Below are 27,498 nucleotides of genomic sequence, written 5' to 3'. Positions count from 1 at the left end.
TAAAGACGGTTCGCTTACAATGCAGTTCATTTAGCTACACGTCACGCGGTTTTCAGCATCAGCGCATCGTTGCAGGCGCTTATGGTCAACCAATACCACCGTTTTGCCGTTTTCTGCTTTCTCTATGTGTTTAATCTAAGTGAATTTGTCTATATTAAAAGAGATTTATATATATTTAATTAATAGTCATGAAGATTATAATTGAAAATAATCCTTAGTTGTATTTATGATTAGAAAGTTTTTATAATACAGCATGAACAGTCTTTTGGAACTTTTATTTTAAACAGAGCAGACAACAAAATGCATTATGCAGGTATGTAATAATTATTATACATATCTAATATATAAAATTCTCGTGTCACAGTGTTTGTCTGCAAACTCCTCCGGAACGACTTCACCGATCGTTATGAAATTTGGTGTGTAAATTCTGTAGGTATGCGAATCGAAAGTAAACTATTTCCCGTTTCGAAATTCTTAAAAGGGCTCCGCCCCAGTGGCTCTGGAGTTTCCCATGTTAACCTTATGAGAAATGGAATTAATGAATCTTAACAGCTGTTTCAATTAAACAAGTTGGTTCTGTTCTATGATGTCCAATAGCATTAAAGTTACAAGGATTACCAACAGGGTGCAGCACTATTATTTCTTTTACATTTATGACAACAGCTAATTTGCAACCAAAAGGTGAGTGAGCGTAGCGAACGAACTTCAACCTGGAGGCGAGTTAGCGTAGCGAACGAGCTAACCTGAAGGCAAGTGAGCGCAGCGAACGAGCTCCAACCTAAAGGTGAGTGAGCGTAGCGAACGAGCTCCAACCCAAAGGTGAGTGAAAGTAGCGAACGAACTTCAACCAGGACGTGATTGAGCGATCATCTTGAAAATTAAACGTAACGGTACTTTCTTTCCATCGGTCTGTCTTAGGGGAAACCTATAACTTAGGCGATACGAAGTTCGCCGGGTCAGCTAGTTATAATATACAAAAATGTTAAACGATAATTCAAGTTGACCCAATGGAGATCAACCTAATGGTTCAAGGTTCAACCCATGAGACAAAATATATATTATACATATATAGGGGCTATTGCCCCTAAAAGCCACTAGTGTTAATGTATTGTTGAATTTTTATCAAGTGTACTCGTTGCTCGAGCGCAAGCAATTGTCAAGTACCGGTATTACAGGGGCTATTTCAAGACTTATAACAGTCATAATTTTCAATTAATTAATAATACTCACCTTACGTAACCAATGGAATTACTTACTTTGTTAGGAAAAGTTCGGTATAAAAAAGTTTCTTTAAATATTTTAAATTTTTATCAGAGATGATGTTTGTCTCATCTGGATCATACAATTGTGTACTATATAACCTGATATTACTCAAAATGTGTTTATTCTATAAAGTTTCATTAAATTTAACATAAAAATCACGCTCCCTCCATTTTAAAAAGTATTCAGTCCAAAAAATGACGTAAATTTGCTTGCGCACATATTTATTTCGTGATGATAAATAATTGAGGTGATGCAATACACACCATAGATAAAACCATAAAACATAGTTCTTTAGTAGATTTCCCATCCTTATGGAACAGCTGAAGGCAATTTTATTGTTAGTTCTGTCCGGTTTTCTGTAGATGTCGTGTTTTGTTTACAATTTCTTTCTTGTTATTTCAGTAATTTAAAACCTCAACCAAATAAAACTATCTAATCATAAACAAAAACTCGTCCACTAGCTATATAACCAAACAGTGAGACACAAATAATGAGAAACTAAACCTAAAATAATATCAATCAATTATCAATTATTTAAGATGGGGACGCCACTATGTGCGTATTTTAACCCAAATATGAGTGAAGGATGAGTGTATGATGAGTGGCGCAAAAGTTGTTAGTAAAACTTATTTGATTTATTTTTATGCAAAAAATTATCAAATACTTACATTAACTTTATGATTTGAGTATAGGATTATGAATGGTATGGATTCTAACACAATATTAGCAGGGCAAAAAATAAAAACATTCATCCTTCAACCAAAATTATGTTTAATTAAAAACATATTAACTGGTCATCTTTGAACTTACTATTCGTTCATGAACACATTCTTCCTCTTTAGTTAGGTTTCTAATACCGGTATTGTGATTTAAATTTACGTTCGCATGATGTAGTCTTAAATACATATTTTAAATACTTAAGACTGCTATTTCAGTAGCTAAATCTCTAATATGAAATTGTAACGGTCCTAATTGATTGGTTGGTGGGTTCGGTTAGCCTTTAAAATGTTATTATGTATGTTACTGAACAAAATGCCTCCCCCTGACAACAGTACTACATATTGATTTTTCCCTAAAAAAAACTGCCGCCATTTTGAAACGGAAAAAGATAATTGATTTCTGTTTTTGCCAAAATGTCTGTCTAATAAATACCATTAGAATGATGACCTTCAAATGTAAACATGACATATGTTTACATTGAAAATTCCGAGATTCGAACTAGTGACCCTCTGTTTTTGGCACACCCTGTATTGGAAAAAAGTAAAAATAGTATATTTCATTACTAGGACCAAAAGTGGCATTTTCCGGCGCGCGCTCAAGTTTTTGTGTGAGGCAAAGCCGAGTATGTGAGAGCTATTTTCACTCATTTTGAATCATTATCTCGACATGCTGCTGGTCTAGTTGTGCACATGTGTACAGCCAACTCCTTAAGCCACATGTGCATTTCTTCATTCAAAAAACTTCTGCATCCACATCTGTCAACTGGCAACAGTAAGACTGGTGCCAGATTTAAGGTACTTGCCACCATAGACCAAATCAATTGAGTGGCCCCCACCCCTGTGGTGAAATTTTCTGCAATAGCGGTGAAATCATAAAAATCTCCCACAGATCATCATCATCATCGTCGTCACCAGTGATCACGGATGAAATCGTGAACATCTCTCGCAGGCTATAATCACGGGTAAATCATCAGTGTCATTGTCACCCATGATCACAGAATAATCGTGAACACTTGCCCTAAATCAAGGAGATGTCGTCACTGACACCCACGACTGCATCAAAATCATGAACATCTCCACCGGGCTGCAATCAAAAAGTCGTGGCAAACTGATGGTAAAAAGAAAAATTTGTTGTACTGAAAAAATATTTTGGCCAATCCTCTGCGGCCCCCTTTCGTCGCGGCCTAATCGGCCTAGTGGTACATCCGCTGAAGAGACTGATCTGCTTATGGGAGCGGGGGCAGCTAGAAGAGTAGTAAATGAAGTACGGAACATGAAGTTTTTGTCGCGGACTTGAACTAGCGCACTTGGCTGCGACAGGAGCCATAGATATTCACGTTTTAGAACAATTTGGAGCCTACTTTGATTCATCAACATGCCAAAACAGCTTGTTTTTTTTAGCCAAGAGAGCCTAAATTAACCATGTGCAATACATTTACTTTTGGTGGACCTATAAATGACATTAAGAGTGATCATTAAACTGCTACTTGCACCTCTTTGGTTTTATTACTACTATTTCATGATCATTTTCTTACTTTGTGTTTAACTATGTCATTTGCATTTTTTTGGTTTTTGAAAGGGGACCAAACCCTGGTCTTTTTGTTTTTATTGTTCTTTAGTGATTTTAAGCCGAAAAAATAAAATCTCATGCAGCAGACTTCAAATAATAGTAAACAAAAAACACAAGTCATGAAAACAGAAACAAATTGAAATTACTTAAAACTACCATAATAATTGAAAAGGTAAAATAAAACAAACCAAATAAACAACAATCATTTATTGAAAATGCTACATAATACTTTAATAAACACAAGACACGGTTGGCTAAACAAACCTGTGTCAAAAGCTCTCAAAGCAGTAACTTAATTTAGTAAACAAATCAAAACTCCTAACATAAATACTTACAACTCTAACAACATTTACAAAATCGAGTTACACTGGAATGCAAAAGTACATTATTCTTGGTTAAGTTTATATTATATAATTTACAGTGATTTGAAAATAAAATATCATAGATATAACTAAATGAAATATCCCAATATACTTATGCAGCTGCATTCGTTTACTTCTTCACTTCTCTTTCTTGGCTTCCCCGTTCATTTGGTATGGAGGAGGAGATTCCTGCAAAACAAACACAAATGTATAATTACTTGAGAATGTGTTGCTTTGGGATAATGAGAGGAAATCTATTAGGAACTTAAATTTAATAAAATAAAAGAAAATACTACACATACATGTTAAACAGTAATGAAATAAATGATCACTCTGAAAAATCTTAAGTTTATAATACAGACACTTTAAGACAATAAACAGGCCTGAACAAAACAAAACTCAAGTTTACCGGCTTGCTTTAAGTATGTAATTAAAACAAAAAGGTAAGAAATAAAAACCCTGTTCCAATGCAGAGGAAGACTGTGCCTAAAAAAGCAAATTGATAGGCATAAATACGGTTAACAAAAAACCAAGAGTAAATGAACCTGTAAAACAATTACTGGTATTTCAAGAGATAACCGGGGTTTCCAGTGTGCAGTTTAAAATCTAGGAATTAGGATTAATCATAAAAAAAGAATGGTTGCTTATTTGTTGACTGGTTTAAATTATTTGGCGCAACTCTAACCTACTGAGGTGAAGATGAGCGATGGACGAACATTTAATAAACAATATCATAGCTTTGCAACTGAATGAACGATAATAGTCAGACCTTTAGATGGATTCATTCATTAATGAAGTAATTCATCCAGATGATTACTGACAACTTGTGTTCAATCCATAAAGGACCATTTAGGTTTTGTATTGTGGAAGTAAAAACCAATTTTGGATGTAGCTTTTGAAAAATCTATCAAGGTTTGCCATGCGTAGGACATAAAAAAGATAAAAAACCAGAGGGTTGGGGAATATTCAAAGCACTGGTCGTATAAGACTTAGATTTGCCAATAAATGGTTTTACAGTGTGTTTTACTCACATAGTATGCGGGCGGGGGGACGTAGGCACATTGAGGCCGGTTTGGGTCGTAGTACGCACTCTGAGCAGCTTCTGCGGCTTTGGCATCAGCTGTTCAACAAACGACATCAGCTGATTGTTAACCATGTGGGAAGTAGATAGAGGATTGAGGTGGAAGGACAGGTGAAGAGGAGTGAACTGAGGTTAGAAACACGCAAATCCTAATCAACAATTGTGTCTAGTTGACACTTCACAAAGTTTAAAGGTTGTCAGTAGATGTACTAGTAGGGCATGCTCATGTTTACAATTAGAATTGGTAGGCGATACAAACTTGATAGGAGAACTAAATTTGTTAAGAATAGTTAACAGGGAACAACTCTATAGAAATGCACTACCACACAGAGCATGCATTTTGAAGAATACTAGCCTGAATATAATAAATTTAAGAAAATCTAGTAATGAAACCACTTTAAAAATTACAATACAACATAGAACTATTTGTTTTGTTTGGAAATTTAAAATCTGACTCATAAGTTGCTTACATTATTAAAACAGACAAAAAATGAACACAATAAAAAAACATGGAAACAGGGTGTCCACCAGGCCAACCACAAACAATTCATGAGTAAAAAAAAAATCCAGGTAGTTCAGGTCGTACTTTTCATACTAAAATTTCCAACGTGTTTTGCGCCAACTCCCGCAATGCTGTTTTAGCGCTAACACAGCTCCCTATTTTAGTTATCGGAAAGAGCATTCTCAGTTAAGGGAAAATAATTATGATTGCTGTAATATTGATTGCCTGACACAAGTATTCAATTTTTATATATTACTGATTAAATAATCCAAAAATTTCAAACTAATCTTTAAACCTGCAATTTATTAATTACTTCCTAAAAATAGTGATATGTCGATACCAAAATTTATCGAATCTCTGTACAGACACCTGAAAAATAGATTCTTAATACTATACTGATAATTTCAATTTTACCAAATTTTCTGAAGGATTACTACACCAACCCCTGGCTTTATGTACTTTCATAAGTATAATTATTTTGGAGTAATGGGTTGTTTTTCAAGGTTTTTAAGGTGGCCCACAGAAATAATAATGCAGAAATTACAAAAAATGCACGTAGCCAATTTATGTTTTAAACCCTTCTAACCATATTAAATAAATACCACGTTAACGGTAAATTAAGATATTACAAAAAAAAAATATAAAAAAAACTTTCATCGTTTTCTGCGATAACTGAAAAATCCTGAATATCTCACTCAGTAACAGAAACATCACCACTGTCTTCCGTGTTGTGAAAAAATCCTGATATGTTCAGCGGTAACGGAAACATTATAATCGTCTCCCCTGATCACAGTAAAGTTATCATAATCATCCTCGATCGTAGCTTAATTCAAATAATTTCCCGCGGTCATCATCGTCAAGCAATATTTTTGGACATCATCATCGTTTCCCGCAGTCACGGAAACGTCATCGTTTGCATGCGCAGTCACGGAAACGTCGTCATCGTCTCCCGCGGTCACGGAAACTTCATCGTCGTCTCCCGCGGTCACGGAAACTTCATCGTCGTCTCCAGCGGTCATGGAAACGTCATCGTCATCTTCCGCGATCACGGAAACATCGTCGTCGTCTCCCGCGGTCATGGGAACGTTATTGTCTTCACCCGCGATCACGTAAACGTCATCATCGTTTCCCGCGGTCACGGAAACGTCATCATCCGCATGCGCAATCGCGGCAAAATCACTAACATATCCCGTGGCCATCATCATCGTCTCGCGTGGTCACGCAAATGTCTGCATGCGCGATCACGGAAACGTCATCATTATCACACGCGATCACGAAAACGTCATCGTCGTCTCCCGCGTTCACGGATATGTCATCGTCATCGTCGTCTCCTGCGGTTACGGAAACGTCGTCGTCGTCTCCAGCAGTCACGGAAATGTCATTGTCATCTCCCGCGGTCACGAAAACGTCATCGTCGTCTCCAGCGGTCACGGAAATATCATCGTTGTCTCCCGCGGTCACGGATATGTCATCGTCATCGTCGTCTCCCGCGGTTACGGAAACGTCGTCGTCGTCTCCAGCGGTCACGGAAATGTCATTGTCATCTCCCGCGGTCACGAAAACGTCATCGTCGTCTCCAGCGGTCACGGAAATATCATCGTTGTCTCCCGCGGTCACGAAAACGTCATCGTCGTCTCCAGCGGTCACGGAAATATCATCGTTGTCTCCCGCGGTCACGGAAACGTCGTCATCTTCTCCCGCGGTCACGGAAACGTCATCGTCGTCTTCCGCGATCTCGGGAACGTCATCGTCGTCTCCTGCGGTCACAAAAACGTCATCGTCGTCTCCAGCGGTCACGGAAATATCATCGTTGTCTCCCGCGGTCACGAAAACGTCATCGTCGTCTCCAGCGGTCACGGAAATATCATCGTTGTCTCCCGCGGTCACGGAAACGTCGTCATCTTCTCCCGCGGTCACGGAAACGTCATCGTCGTCTCCTGCGGTCATGGAAACGTCATCGTCGTCATGCGCGATCGCGGCAAAACATTCCCGGTTAAATACAAAATTCACGCAGAATTCCCGGTTTTTTCCTGGTTCATAAATATCACGCATTATTCCCGGTTTTCCCAGTTGGTGGAAACCCTGTAAAACATACAAAAAACAACAACTTTTTTTAACATGGGGATAAGATGTTTACAACTCTTCTTATTCAATGAAGATATCTAACGTATTTATCACCTGGACAAGGGGGAGGTTGTGCAAACCCAGTGGCACCGGAGGGGGGAGCGGAGGCATACCCGTTGTACCCTGGCATGATACCCGGGTATGGTGGGGGGCTCTCTACCATGTATACTGTGTTGGCTGCAACAACACAAAAAAGTGAGATAACAACAGTTAGAGAAAAGTCAGCATATTCAAATTTGTAAACAATGTTTAACTTTAGATCAGTAAATACTGATTTACATACTAAAACCTTGGATATTATTCTATTTAAGGGATTTTTCTATTTTAATTTATTTGATACAAATGGTAGTGCAAGTCAACAATTTAATAACATTTGCAAAACCAGACAAACATCCAATGATGGGTTGTTGGCACCATTCTTCCTACTGAGGTTTTGACTCAATATTTTAAATTCTTATTTAGTTACCTACATATATAATATTTTCACCACAGCATTATGAAGACATTTCTCTTGTCCTTTGCAACGGGGCAAGAATTCTTATGAGAATAATGTGGGTCTCTAAATCTAAAAACAGTTAGGCTACTCAGTATTCACACTTACCAAGCAAATTATAAAGGCAAATCTCAATGTACTTATTGTTTATTTTATGAAAATCTCTAGGGAATTTGTGTTAAACAATCTGGCAGAATCAAAACTAGTAACTTTATCGTAATGTAAACATCTATATTGAGAATCAAAATATTAACTTATAGAAAAAGCAAACAAACTATGAATAAAAACAAATCTAACAGCTGATGCATTGTCAATATTTTTAAGGGGGTTAAATAGAGCCCTTTAATATTGAGGTTGTGCCCTAACTGATAATTGATAGAAGAGGGTTTATTGAAAAACTGATATTTTAAGGGGAAGTTTCACATCAAGACCTTTTATTCAAGTATGCGGTTGATAGGTGTGCGGCTTACGTTATGAACTTCATAAAATTTTTTTACTTTATGATGGTGTCGAGTCCAGAATAAACTCCAACTGGGTTTGCTTCTGGCCAAATCAGCTGATATTTATATTTCCGTAAAATGTACTGTTTTGTTTTAAAATGTGAGTGTTCAGGAATGATTAAATAAGATTTTCATGTGCATGTTGGTATAATTTCATAGCCAAAACTAGTTGCTGAATACAATGCAGGGGTTTGCCATAGGCAGTTGTTTAATCCATTTTTCACTGTTATAAGTAAATCTATTCAAACTAATAACTAGTCAAATTAAAAGTTTTAAAAATGTAACAAGTGACATTTCAACTTGCCCAATATCAAACTCATCAGGTTCTAACAGTTATCTTGTTCTTTCTTTGCATCAACTCAAATTTAACTTAATGAACCCTAAACAATACTTCCTAATACATTGTTGGCTACATACGTGGCGGGGGTGTGTTGAAACCAGTGACGTTGCTGTTCCACCCGTAGATACCCCCAGCAGGTGGGGCGTAGGCAGGGGGAGGGGCGTTGTACCAGGGTCCTGTCGGGGGCATGTATGGTGGCGGGGCGTCGGGCACTCCATTGCGAGTGGCTGTAACACCAAAATGGTCAACTACTTTGATCAATATTACAAAAGATTCACAATAATATGTAAGGTGGAGACACAAACGGGTCTATTTGAACCTACAGTATATATGAGTAGGCCTAAACTTTTTCTCAGGATTGAACATATAACCACTCACCTACCCGCTGAGTGTGCTGAAGCTACTTGGAACACATACACTTAAACAAGCCAGAAACTTCTTAGACAAAAAAAATTTTCATAGCATGTATAAACTAGCATAGGTGGTCAGAGGATACCTTTACCAAGATGAATAAAAATGTCTGTCTACAGAATAAACATGATATCTATGAATAATATTTTTTAACAGTAGTTAAGAATTATCAGCATTTGATAAAGGTTGACTCAACTAATTCAGTTTTCTGCATCCAATATTAACCAAGAAATAATTGTAAATACAAACTTAACTACAATTCATTCACAACAGTCAATAAATTATTTGGGAATAGAAAACGATTCACAACTAAATTGGCAAAAACACATTAAAAACCTATCAAAAAGACTACGCTCAGCAACATTTGTTCTCACAATAATTCGGGATACTACTAATCTAGAAACACAAATAGTAGTATATCACGCATATTTTTCATCGATTATGAATTATGGAATTACTGTATGGGGCTCATCAAGCCAGGCCAAAAAAATATTTATTCTCCAAAAAAGACCTGTAAGATTAATGGCCAGAGTCTCCCGTAGAACACATTGTAAAAATTTATTTATTAATTTTAAAATTTCAACTTTTTTTAGCTCTTATATTTACAAATTGGCATTAATGGTTAAAAGTGATTTCGACACATTCATGGACTGTCAACAATCTCATCCACATAACACAAGATTCAAAAATATTATAAAACCAGTTCAACATACGCTTAAAATCTTTCATTTATCCCCTCAGTATATGGGACCAAAAATTTACAATAAATTACCCGCTGGGATTAAAAACATTGCCTAATTCTCTAAATTTAAACTATCTTTAAAAAATTTCCTTTTGGAGAGGGCATTTTACTCGTTAGAGGAATATCTGGAAAATGAGTATATTTGAAAGATATTGCTTCTCCCATAGGTTTGTAGCTTATTATATGCTTTATTTCTTTTGTAAGCTATTTTATTTTAAAATGTAGTATAGTATTAGTATTAGACTTTGTGACAAATCACCTGTCAAGAGAATTGATGTAATGTGATGATGTTTAATAAATAAATAAATAAATAAAAGAGTGATGTCTTCAGGCCTTATGGTGGCCAGGAAGTAATGTTTAAAAAACTTGTTATTAACTAATAGAATAGTTTTAAAATGTTTTTTTTTTAAACAAATTAAAACTAGAAAGGTGTATCATTTGTGTTTTAAAGTAAGCTATTTAAATATTTAATGCTGAATAAACATCCAATGGATTAAAAATCAGTTGATAGTAAAGTACTGATAATGTGATTGTAAACAATGAGTCACATAACAATTATGATGACTCGAGTAATTTGTCTGACCTTGAACAAAGCAAAGAGGAGAGGAATAAACACCATGCTCTTCTTTTTACATCATATTCGAGAAATTAAGTTTTTTTAGGAAATAAGAAGCAAGTTCATAGAAAACAAAATGGAGAATACATAATCTAAAAACATAAATAAAAACAATCTGCTATCCCCAAAAATAATTAGACCAGGACCGTTTACACTTTACACAATAATTACTTTACCACTAGTCTCACCAACACAGTCTACATTTAACTTAGCTAAGGGAGGGGGAAAGGCTGGACACTTTTAACATTAAGCTAGTGAGCAACAAAATGTTTACATTTGCTTTTACCCATTTGAGCGGCTTTGAGCATAGCTTGACCGAAGTCTATGGCTCCTCCCTTCTTGAAGCTTAGTTTGAACTTGGCCTCACCGACCCAGTTGCCGTTGGGCTGTGCTCGGACCTTGCCTTTGATGTAGTTAGCCCCGAACACAGGCTGTTCCAACTCCACCTGTGGAACATTGCAGATTGTCAGGGTCAGTTCACATCACTTACTTAAAAACTGAGGTGATTAAAAAATGAAATGCATGACAACTAAAGAGCACAGTGACTAAGAGAATCTGGGTGGAAAATCAATCTCGCACAAGATAAAACAGTCCAAGTTGTTGTGAAGAATTCATTACATTTTAGAAGTGAATACTTTTAGAAATTGGCATCATCTTACATGTAAAACTCTTGTTTTAAAGGTCAGGCAATTTACAAGAATTTTTAAGGGCAGTACAATCTTTTTTGTGCAGTCAATTCTAGGAATATTTAGCAAAGTAAGGTCAAGTCTCCAATGTGTACATTACTCACCGAGAGATAAATTTTACTTTATGTAAAGAAAACAAAGATATACAAATAAACAAACAGAAACAAAGTATTCTGTTCTGAGGTCCTTAAAAATAGGACTACAATGTTCATCTTTCTCCACACTGTCAATAATGCACACCATGTTTGAGAATCAGTAGGATGTCATCAATATGCGGGGAGCAGCTCCATAGCACATGTATGAGAGAGGCGTTATGACGAGCAATGCTCAATCAAGCACTACCACCACTCAGTACAGTACCCCAGTACACCACAGTAAGTCCAGTTATCAGAGTGTTGCATTGTCAAATGACGGAGATGAAAAAAACAATAGCCTACTTTTTGGTAATGATAAGATGAAAATTGAGTGAAAGATGAAGTGAACGAATACAGAAATCCCACCAATCAATCATCAATAGCTTTTAGCAATATGACAATTGTATAATCTGGGTTGTAAGTTTAACAAATCTAGAAGCAAAATATGGAGAGTTCTCTCAAGTGATGAGAACTGTCTCTAAATAGGAGCACTCTCTACAAATCACTACAACATTTATAATTAGTTTGTTTTATAATCAAGTGCATAAGGTATTAACTATGGAATCGATTACAAGACCTAACAAATGCAATTAGACTAATTCCATACCAAATAACAACTACAAGCTTCTTTTTATAGTTGTATCATTAAAACATCAATTTCATAAACAGTTATAATAAAGTAAAGCTTATAAGAAGTTAAAGAACATTTCAATAAAGTAAACCAGAAAATAAGGCTCCCACAATATTTTTAGTCATGACCTAACATAATACTCAAGTAAACTCTTTGAACTTGTTTAGAGTAGGCCTATATGCTAATATTGACCTTGAAACCTGTCCGAGACTGGAACTTGATATATGCACTACTTATATAACATTCTACGGGGGATCTGCTTTATATAACTAAACTTCCCAACTCTACAATTAATAATGGACTAATTGATTTACTAAATAACAAAAAATGTACAACTAATTTTCATCCCTGATCCAATTTTTAAACAGTAAAGCTCTACATAATCTTCACGTTACATTGTTGAATAATATGAAGTTTCACAAAAATGGTTTGTAACTCAGTTTTTACACGGTAAAATGGTGATTTTGTAAATATGAATATAATATAAAATGGATAAAGATAATAAATGGTTTATATAAAAATTAGTTCTTCCCGTGTACAAATTAATTTATCTCAGTTACATCATACTACAAAAAAACTACATGGTTGATATCAATCACATAATATGCATATAGAGTTCCTTAAATAACTGTATAGTGAATAATAAAATGGCAATAATGAAAATCTCATGCTTTAAATTTTACATAAAACTGAATGTATCATGTATTTTACTAGGTTATAATATATTATAGAAAAGTGTAAGCTACCAATGTTATGCATTACCATTGTTTTGCAGTAACTGATATCAGATCCCTTATCAGGTACAGTACACTTATTTCACTGTCATGTTAGAAGTTATTACAACAGGTTACCAGTACTACGGTATTGAAATAATTATAATGATGATATGAACAGTTCTTTATGTGAAGTAATTAAAAAAAGACAAATTAAAGATGGTTTTCTCCCATAAACAGATGTATAATACAGAATATGTTTTCTTTTAAGGTTTTTTTTATCCCACATCCACATCCTAGAACGCTCTAGCCCAGAACAGTTTCCAACGTTGCAACGTTATAGCATAGGCATGGATAAAAAAGCAATTTGTGATTCCAGCTCACTTCCCAGTACCGAATAGGTGGCAGTTACAAAAACCCTACATTTATAGACCACAGACACAAAAGGTACCAGTATTTTTTTTTTCAGCACATATACAATGGATTTACAATACCAAACTGCATAAGCCTTAAAAAAAAAGGCTTGTCCGCAGCGTTTTTTTTAATACTAATTGTCTTTTCCATCTTTATCTTGGTCTTGAGTCAGTGTGAACTATTAAAACTGTAGTATACAAAACACACAATACAAAAGATTGAATAAAATACTAAAAATCGTTTTAAGAGTGTATGAATCCGCGCATAAGCCTACTACATTATATTGTACTACTATTGCCTACTATATCCTTTAATTTGTTTAACAGAAATAGTAATGCACTCTTTAATGTCAAAGTGTACACAAGCATTAACACGTTTGCTGCTAATCATGCAAATACACAAGGTGCTAACTTGCATTGTTCAGTGTGAGGTTAGCTTTTGTTTAGGGATGTTCTTGCGCCAACAGCACTATGGTCTTATACAACTGTAATATGCGATTCATTCAGGGTTTGCAACATTTTTGTTGACGTATCCAGGTCTTTTGTCCTAGATTTTCCTTGCATTTGGCACTACTAAAAACTTGTTAGCAACTGTTTCGTGCTTGCTGCTTCCTGTGTATTGTAGAACTACAACCATACAACCATGCCATAACAACCATACACTGGAACACAGTACATGACATACTGTGGAGATTCTATTTTTAACCCTTTCGACTCTCATTTTAGGGCTCCCCATGCCTTAGGTTTAATTTATCATGCAAATCATTTTAGCCTACCAGTATTTTAACTTCAAATTATAGCCTACTAATAATAAAAAACAAATTTTCCCCTAAATTTTTTTTTGAAGCCACCATCTACACAAATCAGAAATCACACAATGCTTCGTATCAGATTGTTTGATTCTATTAGAAAACTAATTCAATTGACAACTCACGTCACTGATTGTGCAGAAAGGGAAGCTAAATGAGACCATGGGGTCGCTGAGATTCTTGTTGTTGAAGATCATCCGATGAGTGGTCAAGTAGAGACGTCCCGTCTTGCTGCCCTTAAACGCAGCAGAGTCCTGGCCGTGGAACTCCATCTGCACATTGTCTGAGAAGAGCAGGATGCTGCACAAGAGAGCAATGAATTAAAACTGAGTCTACTTTTAGGATATACACAGGGTGTTAACACATTTTATTTAAAAATTCTGGTTAGATCCAATGTTTGGTCATTAACATTTAAGTCGGTGACACAAACCTGGTCGCGTATTTAAAACTAAACATGTACAGAGGACTCTCAGTAATCCTGCAGATATAGGACCGTGATACTGCCAAATTAGTGAAAATGCCGGATTACTGGAATGTTATCAATAAAATCACTTAAAACATGTCTCCTAATATCACGCAAAACCGCTATTGCCGCAATCGGGCATGACGACGATTACGTTTCCGTGACAGGCGATGATAATGTCCACATGACCGCAGAATATGTTCAAAATTTGCCGCGATCGCGCATAACAATTATGGCGTTTCCGTGTCCACGGGAGGCGATGATAATGTCCACATGACCGCAGAATATGTTCAAAATTTGCTGCGATCGTGCAAGAGGATGATGACGTTTCCGTGACCGCAGGAGGCGATACTAATGTCTAAACGGCTGCGGGAGATGTGCATGATTTTGCTGCTATTGTGAAAGACAACGATGACGTTTCTGTCACCGCGGGATTAGATGATGAAGCCTACACGGCTGCGGGAGATGATCAGAATTTTGCCAAGAACGCGTAAGATGTCACCTGTCAAAAGACGCCAGATGACTGGAGTGCCGGATTAGAGAGGGTCTACTGTGTACAAGGAATGTGTAAAATAGTATGAGATCTGTAGCTTTGTTACTGAATAGATCAGTAACAAACTTACTGTTTCTTAAGTCAGGTCAATTTATTAAATGGAGACAATCATATTGCTTAGGCCTATATCTTATCTTATCTTACTAATATTATGAATGTGAAAGTTTGTATGTTTGTTTATTTGTTTGTTTAAAGTTCAATCATGCATTAACTACTGGACAGATTGGGCTGAAATTAGGCATGATGATAGCTCACATTCCCGATTAACATATAGCCCTATTCTTATCTAAAAAATTCCTTTCGGGCTCTGCCCAAGTGGCTCTGTAGTTCCCACCTTATGAGTATTCATATTTAACCCTTTCGATGCTAGAATATTTTTTTTGTAATTTTCCAAAAAATGCTAGAGTTATTTACTTATTTTGTCCGAAAAGCGCTAGGCTTGCCACAGGGGCTAAGTCTAGTGTGCGAGAAAATAAATTGGTAAAAATAAAATTTGTTATCTCACGAGTGCTAAAGAACAATATATCGGGCCGAGATTGCATGAGGAATTAAAAGAAACCATCGATGTTTCAAAACAACAACCGAGTCAATCGATATGCCCATCTAATCTTACACAATCAAAAGTCGTGTCGGCACGATATATCATCGCTTTTCGGATGAAACGCGAACAACGATATATTGTTCCATGGCACTTTTCAGGAAAAAGACGCACAACGATATATCGTTGCATAGCACTGAAAGGGTTAAAAGGAATTGAAGAATTTAGTCAGCTGTTTCAACTATTTGAGTTGGTTCTATGATATGCAATATCATTAAAAAGCTATAAGGTTTACCAACGGGGTGCAGCACTTTTTTTTTCTTTTATTACAACAGCTAATTTGAACTAAGCAGCAACAAAAAGCTGTGATATGCAATTAGAACTGTCAAAGTAGGATTGTTTACAGTAATGTTTACGTTTTTAATTTAATGAATAAATTGTGATATCGTGCGCATCGTTTATAATTTACTGTTCTATTGTGAAGGTGTAGTGGTAGAATGTTATGGCTATGGTAGATTTGTTATTGCTTACCGTAAATTTAAAGAACCAAATTTTACCATACTGAGTCCTCTCCCATTGCAAACGCAAAGCTTGAGTATAACTGAATAAGCACTTTCTACTTATATGCCAATCCCGTATGGAGGACAGGTATTCTGCTAGTCACATATAATTATTGACAATAGGCAACAATAGAACCCAGTATGTAGACATACCATCTTTAAATGGACTGCTCAATTAAAAAAAAAAGCATAGCCTATTTCTGAGAGCCAGTCATAGATTGCACTATTGTCTAAAATTATATTTTCTTCCTCATTCTTTGTTACTGAGATAGTTGATGGGGCATAACAGATGCTATAGCTTACAATAGGTCCTCCAGTACAGTATGGAAAATATTTTATTCATTGAATGATCAACCATATTTGGTAACTAACGCAATTAATATCACTATTGTTTTTACACTTATTAATCTTTAAACAGTGCTAAATGCTCAAAATATGTATAATTTCACTCAATTTAGCGCAGTTAGATTAGGTAATTAGCGTAAGCCTTGAAAGTAACCGTCGATTTTGACGGGTTTCACCTAGTAATTTATAATAAACTGCCACTAAGTATACAAAAATCACCCTTTAAAAAACCCATTTAAAATCGTGGCTATTGGAGTATTTGAGAAGGCATTCTATTCTTTAGATTTTTTTTGAAAATCAGTAAATGTTTGTTTATGCCATTTTATAATTATTATGTTTTATATTATTTTTACTTGCTATTGTTCTTTATTTTCATATATCTAGGCCTAGATAAGCATTATTTGACTATTCACCTGTCAATTTTTTGATGTATTGTGATACTGTAAATAAATATTCATCAGAAATCAGGGTACTTTCGTATTAGCCGGAGGCCACTTATTTTTTAGATTTTTTTACGGGAGACCAAAAATAACTACATAATTGGAAAGAACATACTTTAATCGACTCACTGTCCAAATTTGACACGATTATGATTAGCGGCCTTTGAGTTCTGTCACCCAGAAGGCATCGATGTCGGCAGAGGATTGAGTTGGATTGAGTTAATGTTAATATTGATTTTTAATTTACAGCCCACTATTTTTATAGTTTTTGTTTTTATTTCTATTGACTATGTCTATTCCTTGTAAACGGTCAACGACAATAAAGCTCTTGATTCTTGAATAATGCGTCGCCGCCGCTAGCTGCCACACGTACTCCGCCAAGTAGGTATACAGCACGCTGCGGCGGTCATGTTAGGTTGGGTTATCAATATGTTTATAGGACTTTTCTCGTTTCATTATGAATCAAACAATACAACAAAAAGTCATCACTCAGGACACTGACCCAGGTACAAGGTGGTGACAGGTGATGCACGCACTCCGGTCAACGACCTGACCTTGGCCTACTTGGAGGGGATTTGGCGGGCCTCATCTGGTATCGTTTGATTCATAACAAAACGAGGATAGTCCTACAAACATATTTATGATAACCCAACCTAACATAACCACCGCAGAGCGCTATATAAGGGTGGCCTCCGGATATACCCAAAGTACCGAAATCAGTGATTTACAATCAGCACAATATGTCCGTGGCTCACGTCAACTACATCCATTTTTATTTGAAACCCGTTGACATGGGAATGAAATGTATACTGTAGTTCTATCAATTAGTTTATAAATTCTCAGATCTCAAGTCTTCCTACCCTTATTATTTATCCCTAAATAATGTAGGGGTAAAAAAAACTGGGAATAAACTTAAATTGTCAGCATAGGTTGGGATTTGTATTTTCATGATTTCCATTGCTAATCACATAAGCATAGGGGTGCCAATTATCAACATTCTATCATTCATTTAGGCCTATTCATTGGTTTTCTCCATTGAATGGTCCAAGTTTGTTTGGGATTTATTCACATTTTAGTAAGGTTATCAATGACTAAGATGAATATTATTTACTAGTAACTTTCAGCGAGCAGGACTCAGTTTCAACTAAATATTACTTGTGAGTTTATAACATTATTATGCAAAGTTTTTAGTATATAAAGGTATTGACCAATAATTTAAATAACCAATATTAGAGAGAAACATTGATAAAATACCATTTAATAACTTAATGAGTATTATATAATTAGTGATTAAACATAAGGGGATATCCCATCTATAAGAGCATTGCACTTTCATGAATGTTCACTTGTTGATAGCATGAGAGCCTTGCGTAGAGTCATATCTTTATTATCACTTAGATACTTCAAACAGAGACGTACTGTTCTTTTTAACGGGTGGAATATTTTATGATCAAATTACGTCAAGATTACACAACTTTCTGCTGATAAAATATAGGTGGTAATCCCATATATGATTCACTTGTTTTGAACTGTTTTATTACCTTATATGTTTAAGTTATACAACTTGCGTTTTTAAGAAAATAGCCTATTATGAAAATAAGCTGTAAGGGGAAAAGTATCTCAATTCAAAAACTGTTTATAAGCAAAACATAATTTAAAGTTTAATTCAAGCAGGGCTTAGAGGTTTTAATGGTTTTTGCAAATTTCACCAATAGGGATGAAGCTATTACCGTAAATGGCATTGAAAGACCTACCTACAACCGATATACTTTTTCATTTTGATGTCCCCTGCGGCCAAAATCGTTTTTATAGTTGACATTTTATTTATAGCCTATTTTAAATTTGTGTAATTTAGGCCTATATTAAATTTATTGTTGTATTTCCACTGTTTATAATTTTCTTTTTTAGCGAATTTCCCTATAGGGAAGTAGCTATTACCGTAGGTGGCACGGTAAGACCTAGACCCGGGACCGATTTACTTTTTCATTTTGATGTCCCCAGAGGCCAAAAACACCATTCGTTCAAATTTTTATATATATACGTCCGTGAACGCGATAACTTGAGTCATTTTTGTCCGATTTTTATGAAATTTGGTTTAAAGGTATAAAGCGGGATAAACTTGAATGAGTTCGCGAACCAGCACGATCGGACCATGGGAACGGGGCTTTACGGGGGGTTTTATGGGGTAAAAATTGGTTTTTCTCACTTTTGACCCTCAAAACACAAAATTTCCCGATTTCTCTTTAGACCTTTTTAAAGAGCTTAAAAAAACAAAAAATTTAGTATATAAAAGTATTTTTGTTTGATTATTAGTAACGGAGAAAATTAAAAAAATTGTAAATTTCAAAATTCCCATGTTATTCTTATGGAGAATATTGTCAAATGTTGTAGTTTGCTTGTTTATGGATATATTTTGATCAAACTTGGCAAATTTATTTATTTTGTACTAAGCTATCAATATTTTACTCAAAAACACACTTTATTAGTTTCCTTGTAGCAGCAAACCTAGGTACTCGTTAAACCTAATGTTATTAAAATATATTTAACTGAAAATCAATTCAGACAAATGGAAATTCGTTCAGTCGGCAGGTTTGCTGCGGCGGGGGTATTTATATAACTTTGGTTATTGATACAACTACTTTTCACTTTTTATCTTAGAATCAGTTTGCTACATAAAATCACAGAATATCAACAAATCACACTTACAACACCAATCCACACACACATGTACACATGCAGTCCAACACAAACTCATTGCATTTTAATACAAACCAGATTACATTGGAATGAAATTGTACCAGGCCCTAACAAAAAAATTACTTGAATTTTAGAACTTTAAATAGGCTAAAAAAATTCAAATATAGAATTGAAAAAAATACCTAGTGGAGTTAAGCTTCCACAACATAGACCTTAACGGTGACAAAAATTAGTTTAAGTTTGCTTACTCTTTGTATTAACCCTGACCTGTCCAACTCCTTTAAGGCAAAGGACTACGGACGGAGACATCACTTATCACGCACGTACATAAAAATTACATTTTGATTTTTTTGTTTTGTTTGACTAAAATGTTAAATTTAACATGGACCTCATTGATAACAAATAATGGGACACATTGTTATTCACCTTAAGGTTTACCAACCACGTAAAATAATAATAATACATTCACGTTTAATAACTTTCTACTTAAATAGGCTGAAATTAAAATTGCGAGATGTGGAAGGATTTAACAGATATTAATCAAGTAATTTAGATACCGTACCTTGATTATTAAGGGTTTTTATTAAAATTACATTCATGATGTAAAACCAAATATAAGAAATTTCTAGGAAGCTGAAACTTTCAATAAAACTGTAAGTTAAATCAAAAACACAAACCAAAAAGGGCAAGTAGGCCTACCGATAATTATAAGTGGTTTTCCTTATAAGGTAGCCTAACATAGCTTATTATTTACATCTTAAAAATTAGACAAGGACAATGAAACTTTTTGATGGTTCCAATTTTGACCCAGCTTTATTTGATCATTAAGCTATTCAAATGTCCAGACTTGCTAAACACAAAAAAACTTATTTTTGTCACACAGTTCTGCCATATTTAATTCACTTTACTTGACTCAACCTTCATTTTCACCTTAAAGTATGCACCTTGTTAGCCTATCTGAATGTTGTATAAACCTAAACCTAATTTAGTCTAAATCGTAGGTAATCTACAGAAGAGTGGGTGAACTCCACAAGAACTACACCCCAGAACTACCAACCTAAACAGAATTTAATCCCTCGATTTACAGTGCTGCCTCCAAAAAATTTCTACTATCAAAAATTCCTGAGAAATGTTTGTAAAGCACAACCCAACAAATGTTGTTTGCAGTGAATGCCACATTCAATAAAACTGAAAGTAAGCTACTGGTCAACACAGTGAATTCTCATCAGCTCCATATCATAACTATATACCGTACTTAGTGCTGAACGAGTGGATGGCAATGAGAGAAATGGAAATCACAAACTTGGGGCAGCAGTGACACCTAGAATAAGCGATAGCCTATTGAGAATAAAAGCATGGTTCGGCTTGATTTTCTGACTTGGTCAAATCAAGCTTATAGGCCAAGCTCGGTTCAAAATCGAGCCACTTGGAACACACTATTATACTTGACGCTGACTTAATTTATCACAAACTTTAACATGAAAACACAACTTCACTGCAGAACAATACAACTGAACAATTTAAAGACACAGAGATATAGAAATTGCTATAAATAGACTAAAAAGAGAGCTGTATGTAACGTGTTCACGTAGTGGCAGGTACGCCTAAATACTTATAATTATAGGCCTACACCTAATGAAAAAACCAAAAAAAAAAAACACTGTTAATCCACTGGCAATTAATTACGGTAAAATAAATATTTTTTTTGTTTTTGGTATAGGCTAGGCTTACATTTTTATAATTTATCGTTTTAAGGAACAAATTACCATTTAAAATAATAGTTGATAGCGCAGCAACGTGAGCTGGGTAACTGCTAGTCAATTATAAAACAACGAAACTATCATTTAACCTAACCTAAATAACAAAACTTGCTGAAGATGAAAAAATCGAATTGGAAGGTTTATCTTACTAATCAAATCGATAGTTTCAATTGATATTAGGTTAACTTAGACCAATTGCAATTAAGAAACTGTACCCAGCGCTGATTCACATTGTGGTTTGTAGAATTTGTCTTGTGTGACTAATGCTGTGTTGATATTCAGACAGGTAACTTAACTTATTCAATCATTCTCACACTAACTTATGCAGTTTGCAGTAGAGTAGAATCATCGAAGAGGAACTATCAACCCTGTAATTCACATTTATAATAGCCTAGTTACTTAGAAGCCCTTCCCTAAAAATGTGCAACTCGTCTCATTTACCGCCACAGCCTGGTAAAGTTTTGTGTGTACGTAAATAGTAGTGTTAATTTTTGTTAATGTAACTTGTTTATAATTGATTTTCCTTTATAATAATAGGAGTAAAATGACTACACAGTTATGGTTTCTTAAGTCCATAGTTGAAGTGATGTTTATTTACAACAAATTAATAAACATAGTAAGCACATGGCATATAATTAACACATGACAGCTGCTTCTAACTTAGTACCAAGAAGGCAATGAGGAACAAGATTATAAATCAATTCCAACACCCCTCCTTAATCTTGATCCTTCATTGGGGTAAGACCAAGGTCGGTCATGAAACCATCATGCTTGATTTTGCCAAGTGATTTTGTCAAAATGTCCGCTACCATCCTGGAAGTTGGAACATAATTCAGCACAACTAGTTTTCTCTTGATTATGTCTCTGACAAATAACTGTTTACGAATTATATGTTTGGTCTTGTCATTCACGGTTCTCTTCTGCAAAATCTTCATTGCTGGCATGTTGTCACAATGCAAATTTACATGCTCAAGAAATATTCCCAGCTCTTCCAACAAGTGCTTCAGAAACATTGCTTGCTTGCATGCCTGAACCATTGCTACAAACTCTGACTCTGTTGAGGAATCAGTCATGCATCTCTGTTTCTTACTTCCCCAAGACACAGGTCCTCCACACAGTTTAAAAACATATCCGGTAAAACTTTTCCCATCAAAGTTGTTTCCATGACTGGCATCAACAAAACCATGTAGAGGTTCCTCATCAGCAGTGAAAGTAATACAATAAGATTTAGTTCTCTTTAAGTATCTTAAAACACGTTTTGCATACTTAAAGTGCTCCTCTGAATGACAGGTGTTATACTGACTTAATTTTGTCACACTAAAAGTAATATCAGGTCTTGTACACACTGACAAATACATAAGACTGCCTATCAGTTCTTGATACTGCAAGTTGTTACTGCTTATCTCTGGCTTTTTAGGGTCTAGCCCTTCTTCCATAGGTGTGTTGGCAGGATTACAATCAATCATGTCAAATCGTGTCAAAATCTTCTCAATGTAAACTGTTTGATCAATTCTCAGGATATCATTTTCTTTAGTTATTCTCATGCCTAGTACATTTTTAGCATCACCAAGATCCTTGATTTCAAAATATCCTTTTAACTGTAGTTTTACATTTGATTTTAAGTCATCATCATTGCTGAACAGAAGAAAGTCATCTACATACAAAGCTATAATAGCAAGTTTGCCTTCTGTAAACAGTGAAAAGATACATGGTTCTAACTCTAGTTGTGTAAACCCCATCTCTTGCAACACTGTTTCACATTTTTCATTCCAGACTTTTGACGCCTGCTTTAAACCATATATGGCCTTGTTTAGTCTGCAAACTTTGGTTTCGGAGCCATTTTTTACAAAACCCTCTGGTTGACGCATGTATATTTCTTCTTTCAACTCTCCATTTAAAAAAGCGCATGTTACATCTAGGTGATCAATGGATAAGTCAAACCTAACAGCTAATGCAAACAAAACTCTCAAACTTTCAAATCTTACCACTGGCGAGAAAGTATCCTCATAGTCAACGCCATATTTTTGTGTAAAACCCTTTGCTACCAGTCTTGCCTTATGCTTCACAATCATTCCATTACAGTCTTTTTTAATTTTATACACCCACTTACATTTTACAACATTTTTACCTTGAGGTAGATCAACAAGAGTCCAGGTGTTGTTCTTAATCAACGAGGTATACTCCTCTTCCATAGCATGCTTCCACAAATTCTTGTTAGGATCTTTTATTGCCTCTTGATAACTACTTGGCTCTAGATCCTCACCGGAAACCATGTAGGTAACAAAATCAGGAAACATTTTAGGTTTTCTTACTCTTAGAGGGTACCTACTCCCAACATTGATTTCAACAACTTCCTCATCATTTCCCGAATCCCCTTCAGCGGATCCTCCAGTTCCAACATCGTCACCATCTTGCTCAATGTCGATATTATCAAGAATGAAGCTCTCCTCTTCAGCCTCAGGATTCCTGCAGGGTTCATCGAGTTTGGCGGTCTGGATGCTTACTATGGTCTCGACTGGTTGTATAGTTTCATCACCATTATTTTCTTCACGCCCATTATAAAATAAGTTTTCAAAAAACTTGACATCTCTAGAATAAATCAATCTACGGGGAGACTTAGGATCGACCAATTTGTAACCTTTGACATCCTCACTGTAACCTACAAAAATGTGAGGAACACTCTTATAGTCCAATTTGGTCCTTCTCTCCTTAGGCACATGTACATTGCCTATGCACCCAAAAACTCTAAGGTGACTGAGGTCCACTTTCGATCCAGTCCATTTCTCCTTTGGAGTGACTCCGAAAACAGCTTTTGTAGGACTTCGGTTCTTAAGATAAATAGCTGCCTCCACAGCATACTGCCAGTAACCCTTGCTCAAATTTGAGTCACTTAGCATGCTTCTAGCTTTTTCAATAATAGTTCTATTTGCACGCTCTGCTACCCCATTCTGCTCAGGACTATATCGAGTAGTAACCTGGTGCCTTATTCCAAATCTATTACACACTTCTTCTAGTCTCGCATTCATGTAATCCCCGCCTTCATCTGACCTAACAGTTTTTACATCCTTGTTAGTCTGATTTTCAACTAAAGTCTTAAACTTGAGAAAACAATCAACTACTTCATCCTTTGATTTCAAGAAATAACCAAAGGTCATTCTGGTGAAGTCATCAACAAATATTAGCATGAAGCGATTACCTTGAAGAGACTGAACATTCATAGGCCCACAGACATCCATATGGATTAACTCTAGTTTTGCCTCAGCTCTCTTACTTGGAGTGGTTGGGAAAGATTCTCTCGAGTGTTTCCCCTCCACACAGGGAATGCAAGATTCTGGCCTCTGATTAGGAAAATCGATACCCAAAGCCATCCCCTTTTTCAAAACACCCATACTAACATGATTCAAGTGACCCAACCTTCTGTGCCATAAATTGTGAAGGTCCACACTAACTGACTGGTCAACTTGAGTAGCCATAGCTAAATTTCCATCATTTGGATCAATGTTGCATTTACTCTCTGTATCCAACCGATACAATCCGTTTACATTTGTTCCAGTTCCACAAATTTCACCTCTTACTGAAAACCCATCTTTTATGTAAATATTACACCCTTTGTCATCAAAAACTAAAACTTGCCCTTTACTAGCTATTTTGCTCACAGATAGCAAATTTGAAGACAAATCTGGTACATACGTCACATTCGATATAACTCTCTCACCAAAGTTTTTAAGATTCACAGAAACTTTCCCAGAACCCGCAGAGTAAATTTTGGTATTATTAGCGACAGTGACCTCTTTAACTCCCTCATTCGAGTTAAACGTTTGAAAACTTTCTTTACTTTTAGAAAGATTGTCAGAACAACACGAGTCTAAGTACCAGCTTTCAGGTTCTACCTTTACAGTCAGAGCAGTTATCCAACTCACATTTTTATTTTTGTTTTGACCATCTGACTTACCAATTTTGGAAATTGACCCTATCTTTGAGCTATTACTAATATTAGCTTGGTTATTTTCAGGACAATCCCTTATCATATGGCCTGCCTTTCTACATTTGTAACAAGTAGGAATAAAAGGCTTCCTCATCTTTGAGCTTTTATTAGAATTAGCTTGATAAGTATTTGATTTTGATAGAAAAGGCTTCCCAGTACTGCTTTTAAAAGTTGAAAATACTACAGAGGACTCAGTGTTATCCTTTTCAGCCATGCTATTTAATTTGTCTAGTACTTTACTATATTCTACTTTATCTGTACTCTCGACTGCCATCCTAAATGCCCTGTAAGACTCAGGCAAACCTCTTAGAAGTAGACACGCCTTCATTTCATCGTCTACGGGTTTCTCTATGTCAGCAAGTTGAGCATTGAGGTCAAGAAATTTAGAAATATACTCACTCATGCTGTTGCATACTTCCAACTTCAAATCTAAAAGCTGGTCCAGCAGAAATATTCTCCTGTTTGTGCTCTTGACTTCATACTGCTTTGCTAAAATGTCCCATGCTTCCTTCGCTGATATGGCCGTCCTGATATGTAGTTTTGGAGCTGCCTCCAGGTGCATGGCAATCTTGGCATGTGCCCTCTCATCTTTGTCTAGATCAACAGTTAGTGGTGTCGTCTCTGTGTTAGTATTTCGTGGTTCAATGCAATTCCACAATCCCTCATACTTTAGAGCCATCTTCATGTCAAATTTCCAACTGGCATAGTTGGCTGACCCTTTCAACTTAGAAATTCCAGGGACTGATGTGGAGTGTATAGCCTAAGTTACATATTAACAAAGTCTATCCGAAATTGTCGGTCAACAACGTAGCACACAAGTATAAAGTATTTTGCAACCCCACAAAGATGAGTTTTCAGGCCTCAGGGACTGTGTTGCATAACAATGGAAATGGACCAATGACCTCAGTAACTTAACTCTTCTTCTTTTAAATCCTCTGATTTGAAAATTTATGAAAATTCTTTTGCAGTAGAGTACCCGGTAATGTATTTACTCAGTACCTAAATATAGTGTGTCTTCCAAATATGACCTTGTGTTACTTCACAGGCTTCAGTAGGCTATTATATTCAGTTTAAATAGCCTACTCTTTTGAATCTTAGTTTAACAAAGCACTATAATAATGCTAAGCCTACTTAGTTGGGCATGAATGGCATATGAAAGATTACAAGACAATTAGCCTAGGTCTACATCCAAGTAAAATGTAAACTCCAGGCTTATAGACCTAGGCTACCTTCTTTAAGCAATTTCTACAGAGTGGTATGAACTTATGGGCCTAAATGTTTTTATTGTTAAAATTTAAATGTTTGTAGCCTATATCTTTAATTAGAGGTATTTTATTGGTGTTAATGTGCCAACGTTAAAAGTGTAGCCTATTAGGCCTAAGAATTTGGTGGGTTCTTCTGGATCATTCTACTAGTTGTTTTATTAGGAAGAATCCTACTTACCACTCTCCTGCATGTATCAAAACACCCCCATTTGCATGTGCCGTATTCAAAGACATATTCGAATCACTGTCGTCACAGTTTAACAATAATAATATTAATATTGCACAACCAACACAGAGACAGAGAAACAGCAAGAATTGAAAGTATCACTCAAAATGTTGTGTGTAGTGCGAATGCGTGACAGAAGCATATGATAAATCCTGTTTCTTTGCTTTGACGATAGGCAGCGGTAGCGCTTGATGTTGATTCAACCTCAGCTGATAATAAGGTGACATAACTTACTGCCTTTTTAATACAGTTGTCGCATAACCTTAAACACTATAAACAGTTTAATAATTTAAAAAAGTTCATTATCTGTTTTGCAATTAGAAATTTCATGGCAGGCTAATTTATCTTATTATTATTTATATATTTTAAAGACACAGTGATATAGAAATTGCTATAAATAGTCTAAAAAGAGAGCTGTATGTAACGTGCTCACGTAGTGGCAGGTATGCCTAAATACTTCAAGACTGAGACGGGTGGCGTCGTCCTGTAATCCAACTACTAGGAGGTCACGAAATGTGAATATTTATAGGGATACACTGTGGATGCGATGCTCCCTG

The 27,498-nt window shown here is 35.7% G+C and overlaps 1 protein-coding gene across 2 annotated transcripts; it reads right to left on the bottom strand.

Moving 5' to 3' along the window:
• Positions 1-3,744: 3,744 nt before the first annotated feature.
• LOC129002609 (WW domain-binding protein 2-like) lies at positions 3,745-27,064 on the bottom strand. 2 transcript variants are annotated; one of them, XM_054430543.1, is made up of 7 exons: positions 26,894-27,064; positions 14,235-14,409; positions 10,998-11,169; positions 9,032-9,181; positions 7,676-7,798; positions 4,946-5,034; positions 3,745-4,103 (listed from the first exon to the last, which is right to left on the bottom strand). In XM_054430543.1, exons 1-7 carry the CDS (start codon positions 26,947-26,949, stop codon positions 4,053-4,055), a joined length of 816 nt encoding a protein of 271 aa, XP_054286518.1. In that variant the 5' UTR covers positions 26,950-27,064; the 3' UTR covers positions 3,745-4,052. The 2 variants fall into 2 exon arrangements, with proteins under 2 accessions (XP_054286518.1, XP_054286519.1); XM_054430544.1 differs by having other exon boundaries at positions 11,010-11,169; positions 26,894-27,061.
• Between the last annotated feature and the right edge of the window lie 434 nt (positions 27,065-27,498).

Source organism: Macrosteles quadrilineatus, unplaced genomic scaffold (assembly GCF_028750875.1).
Source record: "Macrosteles quadrilineatus isolate MER2022 unplaced genomic scaffold, UCM_ALF_1.0 Scaffold_9__3_contigs__length_116548681, whole genome shotgun sequence".
In the NCBI taxonomy this organism is placed as follows: Eukaryota; Metazoa; Arthropoda; class Insecta; order Hemiptera; family Cicadellidae; genus Macrosteles; species Macrosteles quadrilineatus.
This window is presented reverse-complemented; position numbering and strand designations above follow the sequence as displayed.

Coding starts and splice junctions, on each gene's coding strand:
- LOC129002609 (XM_054430543.1), bottom strand. CDS start 26,949: ATGTCTTTGAATACGGCACATGCAAATGGGGGTGTTTTGATACATGCA. Junction 11,170..14,234: donor CTTTCTGCACAATCAGTGAC/GTGAGTTGTCAA, acceptor AATGTTCCACAG/GTGGAGTTGGAACAGCCTGT. Junction 4,104..4,945: donor TCCCCCCGCCCGCATACTAT/GTGAGTAAAACA, acceptor TTTGTTTTGCAG/GAATCTCCTCCTCCATACCA.